A 20,116-nucleotide genomic window follows, 5' to 3' on the forward strand; every position below is an offset into this window, starting at 1 on the left:
TTTTTGGTGGCAGTCGTCTCCATTAAGTGCGTGTCCAAATTGGCTTACCTCTCTAAGTCGTTCCCCATTCATGGTGATACATCAGAACACGGTGGTTCTCCGTCCTGTCCCTACCTTTCTGCCTAAGGTGATTTCAGCCTTTCACCTGAATGAGGATATTTTTTTCCCCTCCTTCTGCCCCTAACCACCCATGGAGCAGTCTCTCCATAATCTGGACGTTGTCTGTGCATTGAGAATTTAACTTGCGTATACTTCTTCTATTCGCTGCTCAGATTCCCTCTTTGTTATCCCGGAAGGCCCTAGACAGGGTCCTGCAGCATCCATGACCACCATATTCAGATAGATTCCGTCTGCTATTGGCAAGGTTTATCAGGTTAAGGGCAAGTAGCCAGCCTCACTTACGTGTAATGGCCCACTCCACCAGAGTGGTGGGTCCCTCGTGGGCGACTCATCATAGACCCGTGGCTCTTCAGGTCTGCAAGGCTACTAAATGGTCTTCCCTCCACAACTTCTCAAAACTCTACAGAGTCCATCCTTTCGGTCGTACAGTTTGGCAAGTGGCGCTGCATTAGACCACTCGGTTATTTTTATTTCTTTTCCCCACCCCTAGGGACTGCTTTGGGATAAACAAATGCCTTCTGTGTCTTCAAGACACAGATGGGAAAACCAAATTCTTTTTTTATTACTTACTGTAAAATCCTTTGCTTGTCAACGTTCATTGGGGAACATATTAGACACCCAATGTCTTTTTCTTTTTAGGTGTTCCGACCGTTTTTCTCCAGAGTGTGTTTCTTCCTCCTAATTCTCATATGGTTTTCATGGCTGTTTATATGTTTATCTTTTCTTACTGATTCTATGCAAACTGGTTGGCTCAGCGTCGGCAGGAGGGGTATAGCCTGGTAGGAGGAGCTAACTTTTTTGGCAACAGCCTATACCCAAGTGCATCTGTGTCCCCAATGAAGTGACAAGAAAGGGATTTTACGGTCGTAATAAAAATCCTGTTTTGCAGATAGTACAGTACTATGTGTCTCCATGGTTATAGACTTAAAAAAAAAACCTCTGGATTCTAAGCCTGCAGTTATACTTCCTTTCATCTGTCCCCTACTTGCAAACGGGACAAGGGAGACACCATAGAGAAGAAAAGTTTGCATAGGAGCTGTAAACACAAAATAAAAAAACTTTTTGCACAAAAAATCATTGCAAAAGTAAATCTGCCCTTTAACTTTAATTAACCCCTTAGTGACTACCAATACGCCTTTTCACGGCGGTCACTAAGGGGTCTTAGGCTTTTCATGGCGGCCCAGTCTAAGCCCTGCCTGGGTGTCCCGTGCAGGCTGGAGCCGGGGCTTCGCTGTCTAATGACAGCCGGGCTCCTGCTCTACTGGCCATGATCGAAATTTACTTTGGTCGCGGCCGTTTAACCCGTTAAATGCTGCAGTCATTACCGACCGCAGCATTTAAGTCATTTGCAGAGAGAGTGAGCTCCCTCTGTTACCCATCGGCGGCCCGCAAATGAAATCGCAGGCCTCCGATGGTGTGTCATTGCAGCCGGGGGCCTGATAAAGGTCCCCAGGTCTGCCCTGGGCATGTGCCTATTAGCATGCGCCAGTGTTTTTGGACTTTGCAAAGGCATTTGACACTGTCCCTCATAGACGTCTAATGGGTAAATTAAGGACTATAGGTTTAGAAAGTATAGTTTGTAATTGGATTGAGAATTGGCTCAAGGACCGAATCCAGAGAGTTGTGGTCAATGATTCCTTCTCTGAATGGTCACCGGTTATAAGTGGTGTACCCCAGGGTTCAGTGCTGGGACCACTATTATTCAACTTATTTATTAATGATATAGAGGATGGGATTAATAGCACTATTTCTATTTTTGCAGATGACACCAAGCTATGTAATATAGTTCAGACTATGGAAGATGTTTGGGCGTCCAGTTGGCAAATGAATTTTAATGTAGATAAATGTAAAGTTATGCATCTGGGTACCAACAACCTGCATGCATCATATGTCCTAGGGGGCGCTATACTGGGGGAGTCACTTGTTAAGAAGGATCTGGGTGTACTTGTAAATCATAAACTGAATAACAGCATGCAATGTCAATCAGCTGCTTCAAGGGCCAGCAAGATATTGTTGTGTATTGAGAGGCATGGACTAGCGGGACAGGGATGTAAAATAGAGCAACAAAGCTAATAAGGGGCATGGAGAATCTAAGTTATGAGGAAAGATTAAAAGAATGAAACCTATTTAGCCTTGGAAAGAGACGACTAAGGGGGGACATGATTAATATAAATATACATTAATGGCACATACAAAAAATATAATGAAATCCTGTTCCATGTAAACCCCCTCAAAAAACAAGGGGGCACTCCCTCCGTCTGGAGAAAAAAAAGGTTCAACCTGCAGAGGTGACAAGTCTTCTTTACTGTGAGAACTGTGAATCTATGGAATAGTCACCGCAGGAGCCGTCACAGCAGGGACAGTAGATGCTGCAAAAAAGGGTTAGATAATTTCCTAGAACAGAAAAATATCAGCTCCTATGTGTAGAAATGTTTCCCTCCCCTTTTCCATCCTTTGGTTGAACTTGATGGACATGTGTCTTTTATCAACCGTACTGTGTAACGTTGAAAATACACCTTAAATTGTGAAGAGTTACACTGTTCTTACGTTCCCTCCCTTTTTTATTTTAAGTTTTAATAGTGTTTGTTTTTTGTGTTGCAGGGATGTGCATGCGGTATGCCTATGGGATGATAAAGGTCCAGCAAAAATTCATCAGGCTTTAAAGGAAGATATACTAGATTTTATCAAGCAAGCTCAAGCTGTGAGTGATTTATTGTTCTCATTTATTCCCACTTAAAATTCAATTATAGGACTACATATTATAAGCCTAACTAATGTTCTATGGTTCTAAATTGGTATAAATAAACAAAACTCCAATAGCAGAGCATGTAAAAGCTATTATAACATTTGTCAAGAGGCATTGTTTATTTAAAAATGCCTCGCCTATGTAGGTGGTTTCAAGGGATACAACCATGGAGTGTTTTGGCAAATATTAACGGCCTTGGTACCATAGATAATCCCTCAAGGGAAAGAATGTAACTTCCCCTCCACCCCAGTTTGCAAAGTACACCCGGTTAAAAGGTAGGGCAAATAAAGGCCTGTTCACATCACCGTTCATTTCCGTTCCGCTATTGATTCAGTCGGAAAACAGGAAACCTGCCGGAATGGTGACGAACGGAAACCATTAGCGATGTTTCCGTCACCATTGAGATCAATGGTGACTGAAACGGAAGCTGTGCTTCAACTTTCCCTTGCGGGGGTTCACCCGACGGAAACCTCTGACGGAACCCCGGAACGGAAAGCGAACGGTGATGTGAACAGGCCCTTAGATCCCGGCCAGCGTTGTCATGTGACCGCGCCCGATTCCTACAGCATCTGCTGTGTAGACTGACTGAAAGTCACATTCACTATACATTCCTATGAGACTCACATTGAGCGTCTCATATGCAAAGAGAAAGTGAAGAGTATTCCGACAATAAGCTGATCGTACATTGCCCTGATGCTGAGAACCTCCGCGATCAGCTGTATTCTGAGGAAACATGGCAACAAGTGTTCAATATCATTGCAGCACCACCACAGGTTAAATTAAGCATTGGTCGGATAAACCCTTTTAAAGTGGTTGTTTTATAAAGATAACCTTGTCCATATACCCCATTAGGGCATATGGATGTCATAGAGGGGGTCCTTCTTAGGACCCCACAATATAAGAGCGGCTCATACTCTGGGAAAACCAGGCTGTCGATGCATTGCTACGTTCCCTTTGCAACGGCCACTGCAGAAGAAATGTATAGTTTCCCTCAGAGATCGCCGGTGGTTAGAGACGTAGGCTTGGACTCAAGAAACTTCTTAAAAAATTATTTATATAGTGCAAGATGGGACATTGGTAAAGTAAGGTTAAAAATGAGGACCACTGACTTGGTTGAGATAAGACATGCTGAATAGCCTAGAAATATAATCTTCTTTGTGGTTATTCTTCTGTTACGTCTCATTCATTGTTAACTAGCCAGAAATTGACCCGCAACTTGATACGTCTACTGGTTTTAATCTGAGATAATCCAGAGTATTTGATTATGTTCTGCTGATTTTTGTGGATAATGTGAATTTGTCCTTTTTCGTCTTTCACTTTACAGAGAGTTTTGAGTCATCAGGATGACACTGCTTTACTTAAAGCTTATATTGTAGAATGGCGCAAGTTCTTCACCCAGTGCGACATCTTACCCAAGCCCTTTTGTCAGCTAGAAATCACTTTAATGGGTAAACAAGGAAGCAACAAGAAATCAAATGTGGAAGACAGTATTGTTCGAAAGGTAGGCCTCGCTCCATATTTCATTTTGTTTTGTGTCAAATTTGAGAGGGTCTCAAGTGACGGAGAGTTTAACTGTTTTGCTTGAACATGATTCTCTATTTTTTTATTGTAGGTTGCCTTTTAATCTGCTTGTGCATTGTCTTCCTTTTGCAGCTAATGCTGGATACCTGGAATGAATCTATATTTTCAAATATTAAAAATCGGCTTCAAGATAGTGCAATGAAGCTGGTCCATGCCGAGAGATTAGGGGAAGCATTTGATTCCCAACTAGTCATTGGCGTTCGAGAATCCTATGGTAAGTGTCTTATGGAAGCTGCAGTAGCATTACAACAGATTTTGTGGTTGATAACCTTTCCAGCTGTTTTTTTACATTTGAGATTGATCTATTGACTTTTTTAGATTTTGATATATTCTGCAAATACATTTCACAGGCATTTAAAGTTGTTTTCTTTATACAACATAAATGGTCTATCCTTAGGGTAGGCCATCAATTTGTGATCGGTGGGGGTCTGACCCTTGGGACCTCTAACGATCAGCAGATTTAAGGGGCTATGGCACTCCTCTAAATGCCACAGCCCCTTGATTGTTTATGTGTGCAGCAGCTCATCCGTACAGGAGTCTGTGCCTGGTATTATGACTCAGTTAATTTTGCTGATCAGTGGGGGTCCTACGATGGAAGGCTCAAGTGTGAAGTGAACTGAGTTTTATTAATCTGTATGTTTTGTGCTCTTTAGATGGGATGCACGAAAAAGTGTATATTCTGTCCTTACAGTAGCCTTAGGCTATTTCCACTCTTGCATTGTGCTTTCCAGAAAGAACAGAACCCCTGACCTTTTGCCAGATTTAGCATACAGTTAATACCAATGGGGTCCGTCAGGTTCCATCATGGGGTTCGTCATTTTGCTGCGCTATTCTCATGAAGTCTGACATCGCCGGCAATGGCTCTGAATAAAGCTTCTGATGGCAGTGTGAACATAGCCTTATGGACAAAGCTATGTGGCCCCTGAGGTCCGTGCATGGGGAGCAAATTTAAAGAGGATCTGTCACATAGTTATGCCTATCAGAGACTAGGGGGCAGTTGCAGCAGAGTATATGAGCATTATTGGACTCATGCGCTGCATCGCATCCTGCACGCCTCAAGTATAACAACTAAATTTACCATACAAGTGACAGACCGCTGAAATCAGCGTGTCCGTCCCTTCTTTATGCTGCCCTCAGACAGGCCTCGTAATTTTTTGTGCATTGATTTTGCAGTTAACCTTTGCTCAAATCCAGAAGACAAACTCCAGATCTATCGAGATAATTTTGAGAAAGCCTACTTAGATTCTACAGAGAGGTTTTACCGGACCCAAGCCCCTTCCTACCTGCAGCAAAATGGTGTACAGAACTACATGAAATATGTAAGAGAACCCATTAGGTAAAAAAAATAAAAAAATTGTGTACAATCGAATTGTTTCTCCAGTTTCTAATGGTCGTTTCACCCTGAACAGGCAGATGCTAAACTTAAAGAGGAAGAGAAAAGAGCAGTGCGCTACTTAGAGACCAGGCGGGAGTGTAACTCTGTGCAGGCGGTGAGTATACGTGTATAGTTCGATTTCTATTTTTTGAAAGAAAAAGCAAGTGAGAGATTTTAAAATAGTGACACTTTTTTTTTATTTTTTTTTATAGTTTGCGTTCATCATTATATAAAGTTTATAATAGAGGAGAAAGTTTTAGAGAAATTTTGTTTTTAAAGGGTAACTAAACTTTTAAAAAACTTCATTGTGACATGTCAGAAGTTTTGATCGACTGGGTCCAAGCACTGAGACCCAAACCGATAGCTAAGAGGAAGCCGCAGAAGCGCTCGGGTGAGTTCTGTGCTGCGTGTTTTAGATCCGCTTTCTTCATAGGCTTTCTATTGAGCCCGCACACCGCTCAGATTTCCTCAAAAAGCCGATCAGAAGCGTCAGAGTTAACCTGAGCAGCTTTGTTTTATTTTAGCGATCGGTGGGGGCCAAAGTGCCCGGACCCCCAATGATCTAAAAACTTTTGACATGTCTGAAGTTTAGTTACCCTTTAAACCTTTAGTTACAAATGAAAGTGCATTTAAAGGGAATGTGTCGCTAGAATTTTTTTTATTTTTTTTTAGTTAAACATTTAGTATAAAAATGATTTACACATTGTTCTAATTTTTTAGATTTTTTCACAAGTCAGGAAATATTATAAATTAGATTTAAATTTATAACATTTCCATGTGCTGGTCACTAGAGGGAGCAATTCCCAAAATTGCAGCATTGCAACGTGGTAAAGCAACCTCATTGCTTTATGCTGCAAAATTGGAGAAGACACACTCGCTCTAGTGTGCTCAATTAATCCCCCTCCTTTATCCTGGCTAGTGCCAGGAGAAAGGAGGGGGTTGAATGTTCAAACTTCCTACACTGTGTGCCGCCATTTTTTGAGCGAATGTACAGTGTAGGAGGATTAGATACAGTGGTAATCACACAGTAAAACACAAACATAACTTACCTGCTCCTGCTGCCGCCGCTCCGTCCGCTCGCTCCGCTCTTAGTACTTGCTTCTGATCACGTGTCCGGAAGCCGCGACCGGAAGTAGTCATCTTACTGTTCAGCCGCGGCTTCTGTCCACATGAAAATGGATCCCCAATTTTGCTTGGCCGAAGACCTTCCTTTTGGACTGTGTGGCAGCGGCGCATGCGCCGTTCCCACACAGACGGCGTACGTTGTAGTGAATGGAACGGCTCCCGTTCGCATTCTCTATGGGGATGTGTGTGCCGTATTCCATCTCTGTATGTGTCGTTAATCGACACATACAGGGATGAAAAAAAGAATGGCAGCCCCCATAGTGAAGTAAAAGTTAGAAAAAGTGAAACACAAATAAATAAAATGTATTTAAATAACACAATAAAAGCAAATTTCTATAAAAAAAAAATAATTTCCGCGACACCCGTCCTTTAACTGTAAGTGACTTTTACACTGCACAGTAATGTATGCTGATTTCGACCAACAGCACCTCTGTCCAAATAGACAGATTTATGAACTTTTATCTTGGCAAGAGTTTTTGTTGAAAAGTTAATGACCATTTAAATGTAAATAAACTTGTATTTAAAAAAACAAAAAACCTTTGCATGAATCAATAGGACTAGCTAATATAAGAAACTTTGTAATATATCTTATTAGAGAAAAATGCCTATTTCTCCTCTTATCAGCCTGCTTTCCTCCCCCCTCCTAACTGTTCACTTACTCTGAATTTTACTCTGTCATATCAGCTCACTGAAGATTTGAGTTACAGCTGCCCATAGAAGTTTATGTACAGGGTAGGAGGGAGCACGAGCATAATAAGAGAAAGACAAAGAGAGACAGATGTTGCTGCAGCTTCTAGCTAGTGTTTTATCTCACCCCAGTGCTGGAGTCACAGCTACACTGCTATATAATGTCCTCCATGCTGCATTTCTCTCTGTGTGCAGCGTATAGAAGACGTGATAACCGATACGATCCACCCACTAGCTCAAAAACAACTGAGAATTCGAGAGATCCTGCAGAGGGGAAGACTGCTAAAAATGCAGAATACAAGTTCTATAATGGCCAGAAATAGTGTTATTCCTCATGTACACGCATATGACCGCTTATTCTGATGAAACGTCACCTAAAAAGTTAGGGACGTTTCAGATAGGATCTGTCGGCTCTCCTGACGTGTGTTTTAGTAAGTTCTTTTATTTAGGAAAATTCAAGGTGGGGTCTAAATAGAAGCCGACAGGAGGCCAGACTGCATAAATACATAATATACATAAAATATGTCCAGACCTGAGCAGACAAGGTGGGGGGAGTTATGATGCTTGCCCGGAGGTCATCTTGAAGGTCTATGGCCGAAACTATATGTATCGTGGTATGTTTGATAATCCAGCACCTGCCGGAATAAAGACATTTCACTGTATCGGCTTTTATGAAAATATAATGTTCTCTTTACTTCTGTAGTGCAAAATATTGTGAAAAATCTAATCATACAGTAACTTGTGTTTAACTTTACAGCTGATGGAGTGTTGTGTGAACGCCCTTGTAACGTCCTTCAAAGAGACTATTTTAGCTGAGTGCCAAGGAATGATCAAGCGCAATGAAACGGAAAGTAAGTGGAACTACAAAAACGAAGTCGCAGTTCATGTGTTGACAGAGATAGCTATCTGCCACTGTGAACACGTCTGGCCACCGGTATCCTTGTCTTCTAGGAGGCTGTACGAGCTATGTGTGACCAGAACGGTCATGACGGTGGCAGAGCTGCAGTAGCTCATAGTGGGAAGAGGGGCATTAGTCCACAAAATGTATTGGCATGAGATTCCTGTCAGGGGGACGGTGGAAATTGCTCTGCTTGCAAGTAGTTCATACATCCAATGAGGCTTCTTTTTACATGTGTTCGGAAACAAGTTCTCTTCTACAGTCCGGTGCAAAGGTTTGGGCAGCCCCTGGTCAATTGACATGTCTTCTTAGTGAAAGTTAATATAACCTCTGCAGTGAACTAATAAGCTGTGAAATTGTTTTTTCGCCCAGTGGATAAAAATCTGTCCTGGTCATGTGATGGACACAGAGGTGCACAGTTCGTTACAAGACACATCTCTGGAAGTACAGAGTAAATGTTCCGATAGTATGACAGCAAGCAGAGTTTGGTAAAACCATGAATTGATACAGAAAGTGTTTTGGAAAATCGTTATACAAAGAATAACCTTTATTTCCTGAAACCATAATACAGCTTCTTAACACCTTGGCAACATTTTCGGCACTAGTGCTGTGTAGTTAGTGCAAAATGCCATAAATGTACAGAATGAAGATGAGCTCCTTTGTGCACCACAATGTAACTGTACGTTGTGGTAAGGACTAACTTCTCAAACCACCCGGCCATTTACCCCTTAGATGCCGTGGTCATTAGGAGAGGGCTCCCTCTGTTTCCCCATCGGCAGCCCTGCAACGCGATCGCAGGGTGCAGTTGGTTGTCATGGCAGCTGATCAACTTTTATTTTATAAGTATTAGGGTTATATGTGGCGTCAGACGCTGCAAAACGCCGCTGTCAGCCAAATACGTCAGTTAGTTGGTCTGATGGGTCGGCTGACAGCAGCTCCTGTGTGCCTCCATGTACAGAGGATACTTAGAAGCTGCATTGCTGAAACAGAGCAAGAAAATGTTATTAACCCCTTCACGACATCCGCCGTATATATACGGCGCATGTCGGGTGGGGGAGTATGGAACGGGCTGGGCTCGCTCCGTAGGACGAGTGTGTTGACTGTGTGTTACAGCCGACCCTTCCGGGTAACGAGCGGGATCCCGATCGAGCGTGATCTTGCTTGTTTAACCAGTTAAATTCCGCGGTTCATAGCGACCGCGGCTTTTAAGTCACTGAAAGCGGGGGCGATTTGTTGGCATGGCAGCCTGGGGGCCTGATGAAGGCCCCCAGCTCCGCCATCTTTGTACTCCTATGAAGCCCCTTCCTCCGGCAGGGCTTCATAGAGGACTGTCAGAATCACGATATACTGCAATACAATAGTATTGCATTATATCGTGCAAGCAATCCAACGATCGCTGGTTCAAGTCCCCTAGGGGGACAAGTAAAAAACAGTAAAATAATTTTTTTTTTAATAAATAAAATAATTACAAAATTGAAAGTAAAAAAAAAAGACCTTTTCCCTCACGCATGTAAAAAAAATAAAAAGTCTCCCAATGTACCCCAAAATGGTACCAATAAAAAAATACAGCTCGCTCAACAAAAAAAAAAGGCCTCATACCACTAAATCACTGGGAAAATAAAGTTATGGCTCTCAGAATGTGGCGACAAAACTCCAATTTTATTTTTAACAATCTGTTTTTTCCTTGTAGTAAAACAAGAAAAAAAACTCTATAAATTTGGTATCGCTGTAATCGTATTGACACGCAGAGTAAAGTTAACATGCCGTTTTTACCGCACGGTAAATGCCATAAAAACAAAACCACCCAAAAGATTGAAGAATCGCTGTTTTTTTTTTCATATTCCACCCCACTCATATTTTTGTCGAGTTTCCCCACTACATTATATGGTGCAATAAATGGTGGTGGGAAAATCTACAACTCGTCCCGCTAAAAATCACGCTCTCGTACGGCAATATTGATGTAAAATAAAAAAGTTACGGCATTTGGAATGTGGGGACTGAAAAACTAAAGTGAAAATCCGAAAAATGGCTGCGGCGGGAAGGGGTTAAAATATATTGCAAAACCGAATAGTATCGCAAAATATATATATTTCAGGAAAAAAACAGGCAACAAAAGTTTCTACAGCCTTTAAGGCCCAAAATAGCTTCTTCCATAAAGAGGATCTGTCATTAGTTTAATTCCCTATCTCCTAGGCGCTATGATGCTGATAACTATAGTGTAATTTTTTTCAAAAACGTTTATTTGCATAGTTACATGCATTTATCTAAATATGCTAATTTGGCTATAATAGCCAAATAGGAGGGGACTCTTTCTTTTCACTGTGGGCGGTGTAATTTTTTTTGTATGACGCTGTACAATCCGCTTCTCCCCCTTCCCTGCCCAGCAACACAGTGTGATCATATAGTATACGGCTTCCATTCCCTGTGTTTCCAACTGGTGATATCTCCGGTTGTGTCACAGCTAGGATCTTTTAGAATCCCCTCTTTCATTTGCCACCAGAACTACTGTTCTATGGTCCGCAGCCAGAGATGGCTATTTGAAGTGATCCCCCTTCCCTCCAGCCGCAGTCCCTCACACTGTGTGAAGCAGCTTCATGCTGATAGGTCAGAGGCTGTGAGGAGGCTCCACCTCCGGGCAATCGCTGCTGTTCGCACCCACTTGTCTAGTATAGCCTTATTTGCATATTTAGAAAAAAAAGCTCCTAACTTTTAAAATAATAAACTTTTTGGGACACAATTTTCACTAGCATTATCCGTGTGACAGCACCTATTCGATTAGCTAGGCGATTGGGCATTACTAAACTAGTGACAGATCCTCTCTAAGGGCTTAAATGGACATTAACTTTTCAAACAACTTGTGCTAATCTAAGACTATGTCCACATGGAGCCTTTTGCAGGCTAAATCTTGGGGCAGATTTTGATCTGCCTGTATGCCTCTTGCAGCGTTTTTCGCCCACGGCCATTGAGCGCCGCGGGCAAATACGCTTTCTCTGCCTCCCATTGATGTCAGAGACGTAAACGTCCGAAGATAGGGCATGTCACTACTTTTTCCTGTGAGACGGTTTTTCCGCTTGCGGGAAAAAAACTCCTCCACCTCCCATTGAAATCAATGGGAGCCATTTTCAACATTTTTTTGGCACGGTTTCTGGCGCGGTTTCCGCGTCAAATGTGTCAACTCCGTGTGGACTGACCCGAATAATTTACCTGATATATATCAACTTTGTAGTTTACTTACTGTTAAAATGTAGTTGTTTTATCCAATCAAATTCTGTGTGAAGTCTCCCTGTAATCAGCTTTCCACACCCTGTTGTCAAGCTAAATCCGTTTCTAGTTACAGAGCAGAATTGACAGGCCACAAAAGGTGAAGGTGTATCTCCTCCACCTGCCAAATACGAGTCTGTGGGGAGGGGAGCAGGATGAGGGAGCAGAGAGAGTGAGTCAGCAACAGACACGCTGCAAGTCTATGGAGGGGGGAGGGGGGAGCAGGAGGAGAAAGCAGGAGCAGAGTGAGAGACACAGATTTGATGGTAAGATTTCTATGTCACCCCAGTGCTGGATTCTCCGCTACACTGCCCATTACTGCTATATAATCTCTTCCATGCTGCTGCAGCTTCTATGTGGTTGATAGATCGAAGAGGAGAGTCCTGCTCTCATATTTGTGCGCAGTGTATAAAAGACATGATAGCATTTAGGCACAGCCCACTATCTCAGAGACAATTGACAATTAATTATAGATAGAGCCTGCAGAGGGGTAAACTGTTAAAAAAAAAATGCCACATACAAGTCATATAATGGTAAGAAATAGGGTTATTCCTCATGTACAGACGTATGAACGCTTATTCTGAAAAGTCAGGTACTCTTTAAACAGAAGGCCACATACACACGATGCGTATTACGTGCAGATTTTCTGGGGTCAAATTGGCAGTGTAATACAGTAATAGCAAAGTAAATGAGATTTTAAGTAATCTCCTCTACATGTTGCAGTATTTTTCTGCGCGTAAATTGACCTGCGATGCATTTTTTAAAATCCGCAGTATGTTATTTTATCTTGCATTTCCGTCTCAGAATCCAAATTCCGTGTCAGTATCTATAAAGTTTATAAAGAGAACACCCCAAAATAGCATAAAATCTGCACCTATTTCCACATCAAAATCTAAAAGGTGCACCTAAAAACGCATTAAAAAAAAAAAAAAAGCATTATTAGGTGAAGATTTTACCAGCGGAATTACCTGCACTTATCTGTGGTTTCTGTACCAAATTACGCAATATGTGCATGTAGCCTAACGTGTCAAATGCAATTTACTTATATATTATTACATTACATCATTTGTACGGTTGAAAAAAGACACATGTCCATCAAGTTCAACCAAGGGATGGGAAAGGGGAAGTTAAAAATTTCTACACATAGGAGCTTATATTTTTTCTTTCTAGGAAATTATCTAAGCCTTTTTTAAAGCCATCTGCTGTGACCAGCTCCTGCGGTAGGCTATTCCATAGATTCACAGTAAAGAAGGCTTGTCGCCTCTGCAGGTTGAACCTTTTTTTCTCCAGACGGAGGGAGTGCCCCCTTGTTTTTTGAGGGGGTTTTACATGGAACAGGATTTCACCATATTTTTTGTATGCGCCATTCATATATTTATATAAGTTAATCATGTCCCCCCTTAGTCGTCTTTTTTCAAGGCTAAATAGGTTTAGTTCTTTTAACCCCTTCCCGCTCCTTGACGTACTATTACGTCATGGCAGCTGTATCGTTCGCGCTCCATGCCGTAATAGTACGTCTCGGGAGTAACGGCCGTTTCGGCCGTCCTCCCGACACATACAGGAGCTGTGACGCTGCTGTCTTGTTCAGCAGCTGTCACAGCTCCTACAGCGGGGACCGATCGCTGTGTCCCCGCTGATTAACCCCTTAAAAGCCGCGTTCTATAGAGATCGCGGCTTTTTAGGGGTTAAGCTGCCATCGCCGGCCTGCTACGCGATAGCGGCCGGCGATGGTGACTATGGCAACCGGACACCAAACAATGGCGTCCGGCTATGCCATAGACGGAAGCCTAGTGGGTCCTGACAACGTCAGGACCCACTATGCTTGCTGTCAGTGAGTAGCTGACAGTTCTAATACACTGCACTACGCATGTAGTGCAGTGTATTAGAATAGCGATCAGGGCCTCCTGCCCTCAAGTCCCCTAGTGGGACAAAGTAATAAAGTTAAAAAAAAGTTAAAAAAAGATGTGTAAAAATAAGAAAATAAAAGTTTTAAAAGTAATAAAAGTAAAAGTCCCACTTTTTCCCTTATCAGTCCTTTATTATTAATAAAAATATATAAACAAACAAATAAACTATACATAATTGGTATCGCCGCGTCCGTAACGGCCTGAACTACAAAATTATTTTGTTATTTATCCCGCACGGTGAACGCCGTAAAAAAAAATATTAATAAACCGTCCCAGAATCACAATTGTTTGGTCACTTCACCTCCCAAAAAATGGAATAAAAAGAGATAAAAAAGTCGCATGTACCTAAAAATGCTACTGATGGAAAATACAGTTCGTTACGCAAAAAATAAGTCCTCGCACGGCTTTATTGATTGAAAAATAAAAACGTTATGGCTCTTAGAATAAGGTAACACAAAAAGTGAATGATTGTTTACAAAACGTATTTTATTGTGCAAACGCCATAAGACATAAAAAAAACCTATAAACATCTGGTATCGCCGTAATCGTATCGCCCCGCAGAATAAAGTGAATATGTCATTTATAGCGCACGGTGAACGCTGTAAAAAAAAAAGTATACAAAAACAATAGTAGAATTGCTGTTTATTAGTCACCACGCCACCTAAAAATGGAATAAAAACTGATCAAAAAGCCGCATGCACCCCAAGAAAACTACAATGGATTCCTCAAGGGGTCTAGTTTCCAAATTGGGGTCACTTTTGGGGGGTTTCCAATGTTTTGGCACCACAAGACCTCTTCAAACCGGACATGGTGCCTAATAAAAAAGAGGGCTCAAAATCCGCTAGGTGCTCCTTTGCTTCGGAGGCCGGTGCTTCAGTCCATTACCGCCCGAGGGCCACATGTGGGATATTTCTCTAAACTGCAGAATCTGGACAATACGTATTAATTTGTGTTTCTCTGATAAATCCTTTTGTGTTATAAAAAAAATGGTATAAAAAGAGTAAATTTCACCTCTACTTTGCTCTAAATTTCAGTGAAACACCTAAAGTGTTCATAAACTTTCTAAATGCTGTTGTGAATACTTTGAGGGGTCTAGTTTCTAAAATGGGGTGTTTGATAGGGGTTTCTAATATATGGGCCCCTCAAAGCAACTTCAGAAATGAACTGGAACCTAAAAAAAAAAAAAAATGAGGCAATACTTCGCTTCTTACATTATACTGATAATGAGCCGTGCCCACTCCGAGATGACCCCAGTTTTGACCGTTTGTATAAACGGAGACCCCTATTAGACCGTTCCAGTGCCCGGTTTTCCCAAGCATACACCCCCGAGAAGTGTTTTTCTATTGATGAGTCCCTGGTACATTTTAAAGGGAGGGTTCAATTCCGCCAGTACCTGCCAGGTAAGAGGGCAAGGTATGGCGTGAAGATGTATAAGCTGTGCGAGAGTGCATCAGGGTATACCTACAGGTTTAGGATATATGAAGGAAAGGCCACCCCCAAACCAGACTGCAACCTGGAGTACAATAGGTACATGGGAGGGATGGACTTGTCAAATCAAGTCCTGAAGCCCTACAGCGCCATGCGGTGTGGTATAAGAAGCTTGCCGGGCACATCATACAGATGGCTTTGTACAATGCGTATGTGCTACGTCGATGTGCAGGCCAGAGGGGAACTTTCCTGGAATTTCAAGATCTAATCTTTAGGGACCAGGAAGGGGGGGCACCCAGTACTTCTGGAAGCGAGGCCACACGCATCGTACCAGGGCAACACTTTCCAGGAGAAGGTCCCCAAACCGGTGGAAAGGGAAAGAGTCAAAAGAGGTGCAGAGTCTGCTATAAGAGGGGGATAAGGAAGAACACAATATACCAATGTGACACGTGTCCCGAAAAACCAGGGCTCTGTATAAAAGATTGTTTTAAAATGTATCATACATCCCTTGATTTTTAATTTACCCTGATGCACTCCGCACAGCTTACCCCCCTCATCTTTCCCTTCTGAGCCCTGCCGTATGCCCAGGCAGCTGATAACAGCCACATGTAGGGTATTGTCGTACCCAGGAGAACCCACATTACAATTTAAGGGGTGTATATCTCCCGTGGCGCATGCTGGCCACACTATATTGGACACTGAAATGGCATATACATATATAAAATTGCAAATCTCACACTGCACCATCTGCTGCGCATTATCTTTTACACAGTACCTGTGGGGTCAAAATGCTCACTACACCTCTAGATGAATGTCTTAAGGGGTGTAGTTTTTAAAATGGGGTCACTTCTCGGGGGTTTCAACTGTACTGGTACCTCAGGGGCTTCTGCATACATGACTTAGCACCAGAAAAGCTCCAGTAGGCCAAATGGTGGTCCTTTCCTTCTGAGCCCTCCCATGGGCCCAAAGGGCAGTTTATCACCACAAATGGGGTATTGCCGCACTAAGGACAAATTTGGCAACAAAATGGGGTATGTTGTTCCTTGTGAAAATAAGAAATTTTGATCAAAAATGACATCTTATTGGAAAAAATATCATTTTTTTCATTTCACAGCCCAATTCAAATAGGTGCTGTGAAAAACCTGTGCGGTCAAAATGATAACAAAAACCATAAATGAATTCCTTGAGGGGTGTAGTTTCCAAAATGGGGTCACTTCTGGTGGGTTTCCATTGCTTTGATACCTCTGGGGCTCTGCAAATGCGACATGGCACCCGAAAACCAATCCAGCAAAATCTGGACTCCAACAAACACATAGCGCTCCTTTCCTTCTGAGCCCTCCCATGGGCCCAAACGGCAGTTTATCACCACAAATGGGGTATTGCCGCACTAAGGACAAATTGGGCAACAAAATGGGGTATGTTGTTCCCTGTGAAAATAAGAAAATTTGATCAAAAATGACATTTTATTGGAAAAAATATCATTTTTTTCATTTCACAGCCCAATTCAAATAGGTGCTGTGAAAAAACTGTGCGGTCAAAATGATAACAAAAACCATAAATGAATTCCTTGAGGGGTGTAATTTCCAAAATGGGGTCACTTCTGGTGGGTTTCCATTGTTTTGATACCTCAACGCCTCTTCAAACCTGGCATGCTGCCTAAAATATATTCTAATAAAAAAGAGGCCTCAAAATGCACTAGGTGCTTCTTTGCTTCTAGGGCTTGTGTTTTAGTCCACGAGCGCAGTAGGGCCACATGTGGGACATTTCTAAAAACTGCAGAATCTGGACAATACATATTTAGTAGTGTTTCTCTGGTAAAACCTTCTCTGTTACTAAAAAAAAATTGAATAAAATTGAAATTCAGCAGAAAAAATGAAATTTGCAAATTTCATTTCCAATTTGCTTTAATTCCTGTGAAATGCCTGAAGGGTTAAAAAACTTTCTATATGCTGTTTTGAATACTTTGAGGGGTCTAGTTTTTAAAATGGGGTGTTTTATGGGGGTTTCTAATACATAGGCCCCTCAAATCCACTTCAGAACTGAACTGGCACCTTCAAAAAAAGGCTTTTGAAATTTTCTTAAGAATATGAGAAATTGCTGTTTATGTTCTAAACCTTGTAACGTCCAAGAAAAATAAAATAATGTTCAAAAAACGATGCCAATCTAAAGTAGACATATGGGAAATGTGAACTAGTAACTATTTTGGGTGGTATAACCGTCTGTTTTTCAAGCAGATGCATTTAAATTCTGAAAAATGCTATTTTTTGTAAATTTTCTCTAAATTTTGCAATTTTTCACAAATAAAGACTGAATATATCGACCAAATTTTACCACGAACATGAAGCCCAAAGTGTCACGAGAAAACAATCTCAGAATCGCTTGGATAGGTTTAAGCATTCCGACGTTATTACCACATAAAGTGAAATATGTCAGATTTGAAAAATGGGCTCTGAGCCTTAAGGCCCAAACTAGGCTGCGTCCTTAAGGGGTTAATCTTTCCTCATAACTTAGATTCTCCATGCCCCTTATTAGCTTCGTTGCTCTTCTTTGTGTTTTTTTTTTTTTGTTTTTTTTTAACTCTAGAGCATCCTTTCTATGAACTGGAGCCCAGAACTGGACTGCATATTCTAGATGAGGCCGCACTAATGCTTTGTACAGTGGTAATATTACATCCCTGTCCCGCGAGTCCATGCCTCTTTTAATACACGACAATATCCTGCTGGCCTTTGAAGCAGCTGATTGACATTGCATGCTGTTATTAATTTATGATCTACAAGTACACCCGGATCCTTCTCAACAAGTGACTCCCCCAGTGTAGCTCCCCCTAGGACATATAATGCATGCAGGTTGTTGGTACCCAGATGCATAACTTTACATTTATCTACATTAAACCTCATTTGCCAAGTGGACGCCCAAACACTGTGTTTAAATCCGCTTGCAATTCACGAACATCTTCCATAGACCGAACATTACTACGTAGCTTGGTGTCATCTGCAAAAATAGAAATAGTGCTATTAATCCCATCCTCTATATCATTAATAAATAAGTTGAATAATAGTGGTCCCAGCACTGAACCCTGGGGTACACCACTTATAACTGGGGACCATTCAGAGTAGGAATCATTGACCACAACTCTCTGGATACGGTCCTTTGAACCAATTCTCAATCCAATTACAAACTATATTTTCTAAACCTATAGTCCTTAATTTACCCATTAGGCGTCTATGGGGGACAGTGTCAAATGCCTTTGCAAAGTCCAAAAACACTAAATCCACAGCGACCCCTCTGTCTAGACTTCTGCTCACCTCTTCATAAAAACAGATCAGGTTAGTTTGACAACTTCTGTCCTTAGTAAAACCGTGCTGGCTGTCCCTTATGATACTATTTATTGTCACATAATCCTGTATATAGTTTCTCAATAGCCCCTCAAACATTTTTCCCACAATTGATGTTAAGCTTACTGGTCTATAATTACCTGGGGAAGACCTAGAGCCCTTTTTGAAAATAGGCACTTTTGCCCTGCACCAGTCCCTTGGCACTATACCAGTCACTAGAGAATATCTGAATATTATGAAGAGGGGGACAGAAATAACTGAACTAAGCTCTTTAAGAACTCTAGGGTGTAACCCATATGGTCCCGTGGCCTTGTGTACATTTATTTGGTTTCATTTAGCTTGGACCATATCTACATTCATCCAATTCAGTATATCAACTGATATATTAATATAATTAATATCCAGCTCCCCAATTTTGCTTGCTATACTTCTGGCATTTGTGAACATACACTTTAACTTGCCTTTAAATTTTTCAGTATCAGAAATTTGATTTATTTGACATTATTTGGGCATTTTTATTTTCATTGCTATTTTGTAACGAAAGGATCTCCTTATCTTGTTGTCTAGTCCTCTCCCCACAGTCTGCTTCTCCCGCCACCAATATAGTCTGACCCCTCTCTAACCTAACTACCCCTTTATCTTCTAAATTGGCCTCCCCCTCAGCCCTAGTTTAAATACTCCGCCACCCCAGCTAGAATTCTCTCCCCCAGCACAGCGGACCCCCTTCCATTTAGTTGCAAATCATCTGCAGAATACAGTTTGTACCCCCAATGAAAAGTCAGCCCAGTGCTAGAGGAACCCAAAGCCTTCTCCTCCACACCAAGACTTAAAGAGGCTCTGTCACCAGATTTTGCAATCCCTATCTGCTATTGCAGCAGATCGGCGCTGCAATGTAGATTACAGTAACGTTTTTATTTTTAAAAAACGAGCATTTTTGGCCAAGTTATGACCATTTTCGTATTTATGCAAATGAGGCTTGCAAAAGTCCAAGTGGGCGTGTATTATGTGCGTACATCGGGGCGTGTTTACTACTTTTACTAGCTGGGCGTTGTGTATAGAAGTATCATCCACTTCTCTTCAGAACGCCCAGCTTCTGGCAGTGCAGACACAGCTGTGTTCTCGAGAGATCACGCTGTGACGTCACTCACAGGTCCTGCATCGTGTCGGACGAGCGAGGACACATCGGCACCAGAGGCTACAGATGATTCTGCAGCAGCATCGGCGTTTGCAGGTAAGTCGATGTAGCTACTTACCTGCAAATGCTGATGCTGCTGCAGAATCAACTGTAGCCTCTGGTGCCGACACGATGCAGGACCTGTGAGTGACGTCACAGATCTGCACTGCCAGAAGCTGGGCGTTCTGAAGAGAAGTGGATGATACTTCTCATCAGAATGCCCAGCTAGTAAAAGTAGTAAACACGCCCCGATGTACGCACATAATACACGCCCAGTTGTACTTTTACTTTTCAACACGCCCAGTTGTACTTTTGCAAGCCTCATTTGCATAAATACGAAAATGGTCATAACTTGGCCAAAAATGCTCGTTTTTTAAAAATAAAAACGTTACTGTAATCTACATTGCAGCGCCGATCTGCTGCAATAGCAGATAGGGGCTGCAAAATCTGGTGACAGAGCCTCTTTAAAGAGGCTCTGT

The 20,116-nt window shown here is 41.9% G+C and overlaps 1 protein-coding gene across 2 annotated transcripts in view; it reads left to right on the top strand.

The window, feature by feature from the left end:
* CUL5 (cullin 5) overlaps positions 1-20,116 on the top strand; it is a 74,048-nt gene that overhangs the window by 24,249 nt on the left and 29,683 nt on the right. For both annotated transcript variants that reach the window (XM_075851589.1, XM_075851590.1), the window contains 6 exons: positions 2,722-2,821; positions 4,191-4,367; positions 4,520-4,661; positions 5,621-5,766; positions 5,857-5,937; positions 8,392-8,485. In XM_075851589.1, the coding sequence (XP_075707704.1) occupies positions 2,722-2,821; positions 4,191-4,367; positions 4,520-4,661; positions 5,621-5,766; positions 5,857-5,937; positions 8,392-8,485 (740 nt within the window). The remainder of the gene's footprint in view (positions 1-2,721; positions 2,822-4,190; positions 4,368-4,519; positions 4,662-5,620; positions 5,767-5,856; positions 5,938-8,391; positions 8,486-20,116) is intronic.

The sequence above is a fragment of the Rhinoderma darwinii genome, chromosome 2, assembly GCF_050947455.1.
Source record: "Rhinoderma darwinii isolate aRhiDar2 chromosome 2, aRhiDar2.hap1, whole genome shotgun sequence".
In the NCBI taxonomy this organism is placed as follows: domain Eukaryota; kingdom Metazoa; phylum Chordata; class Amphibia; order Anura; family Rhinodermatidae; genus Rhinoderma; species Rhinoderma darwinii.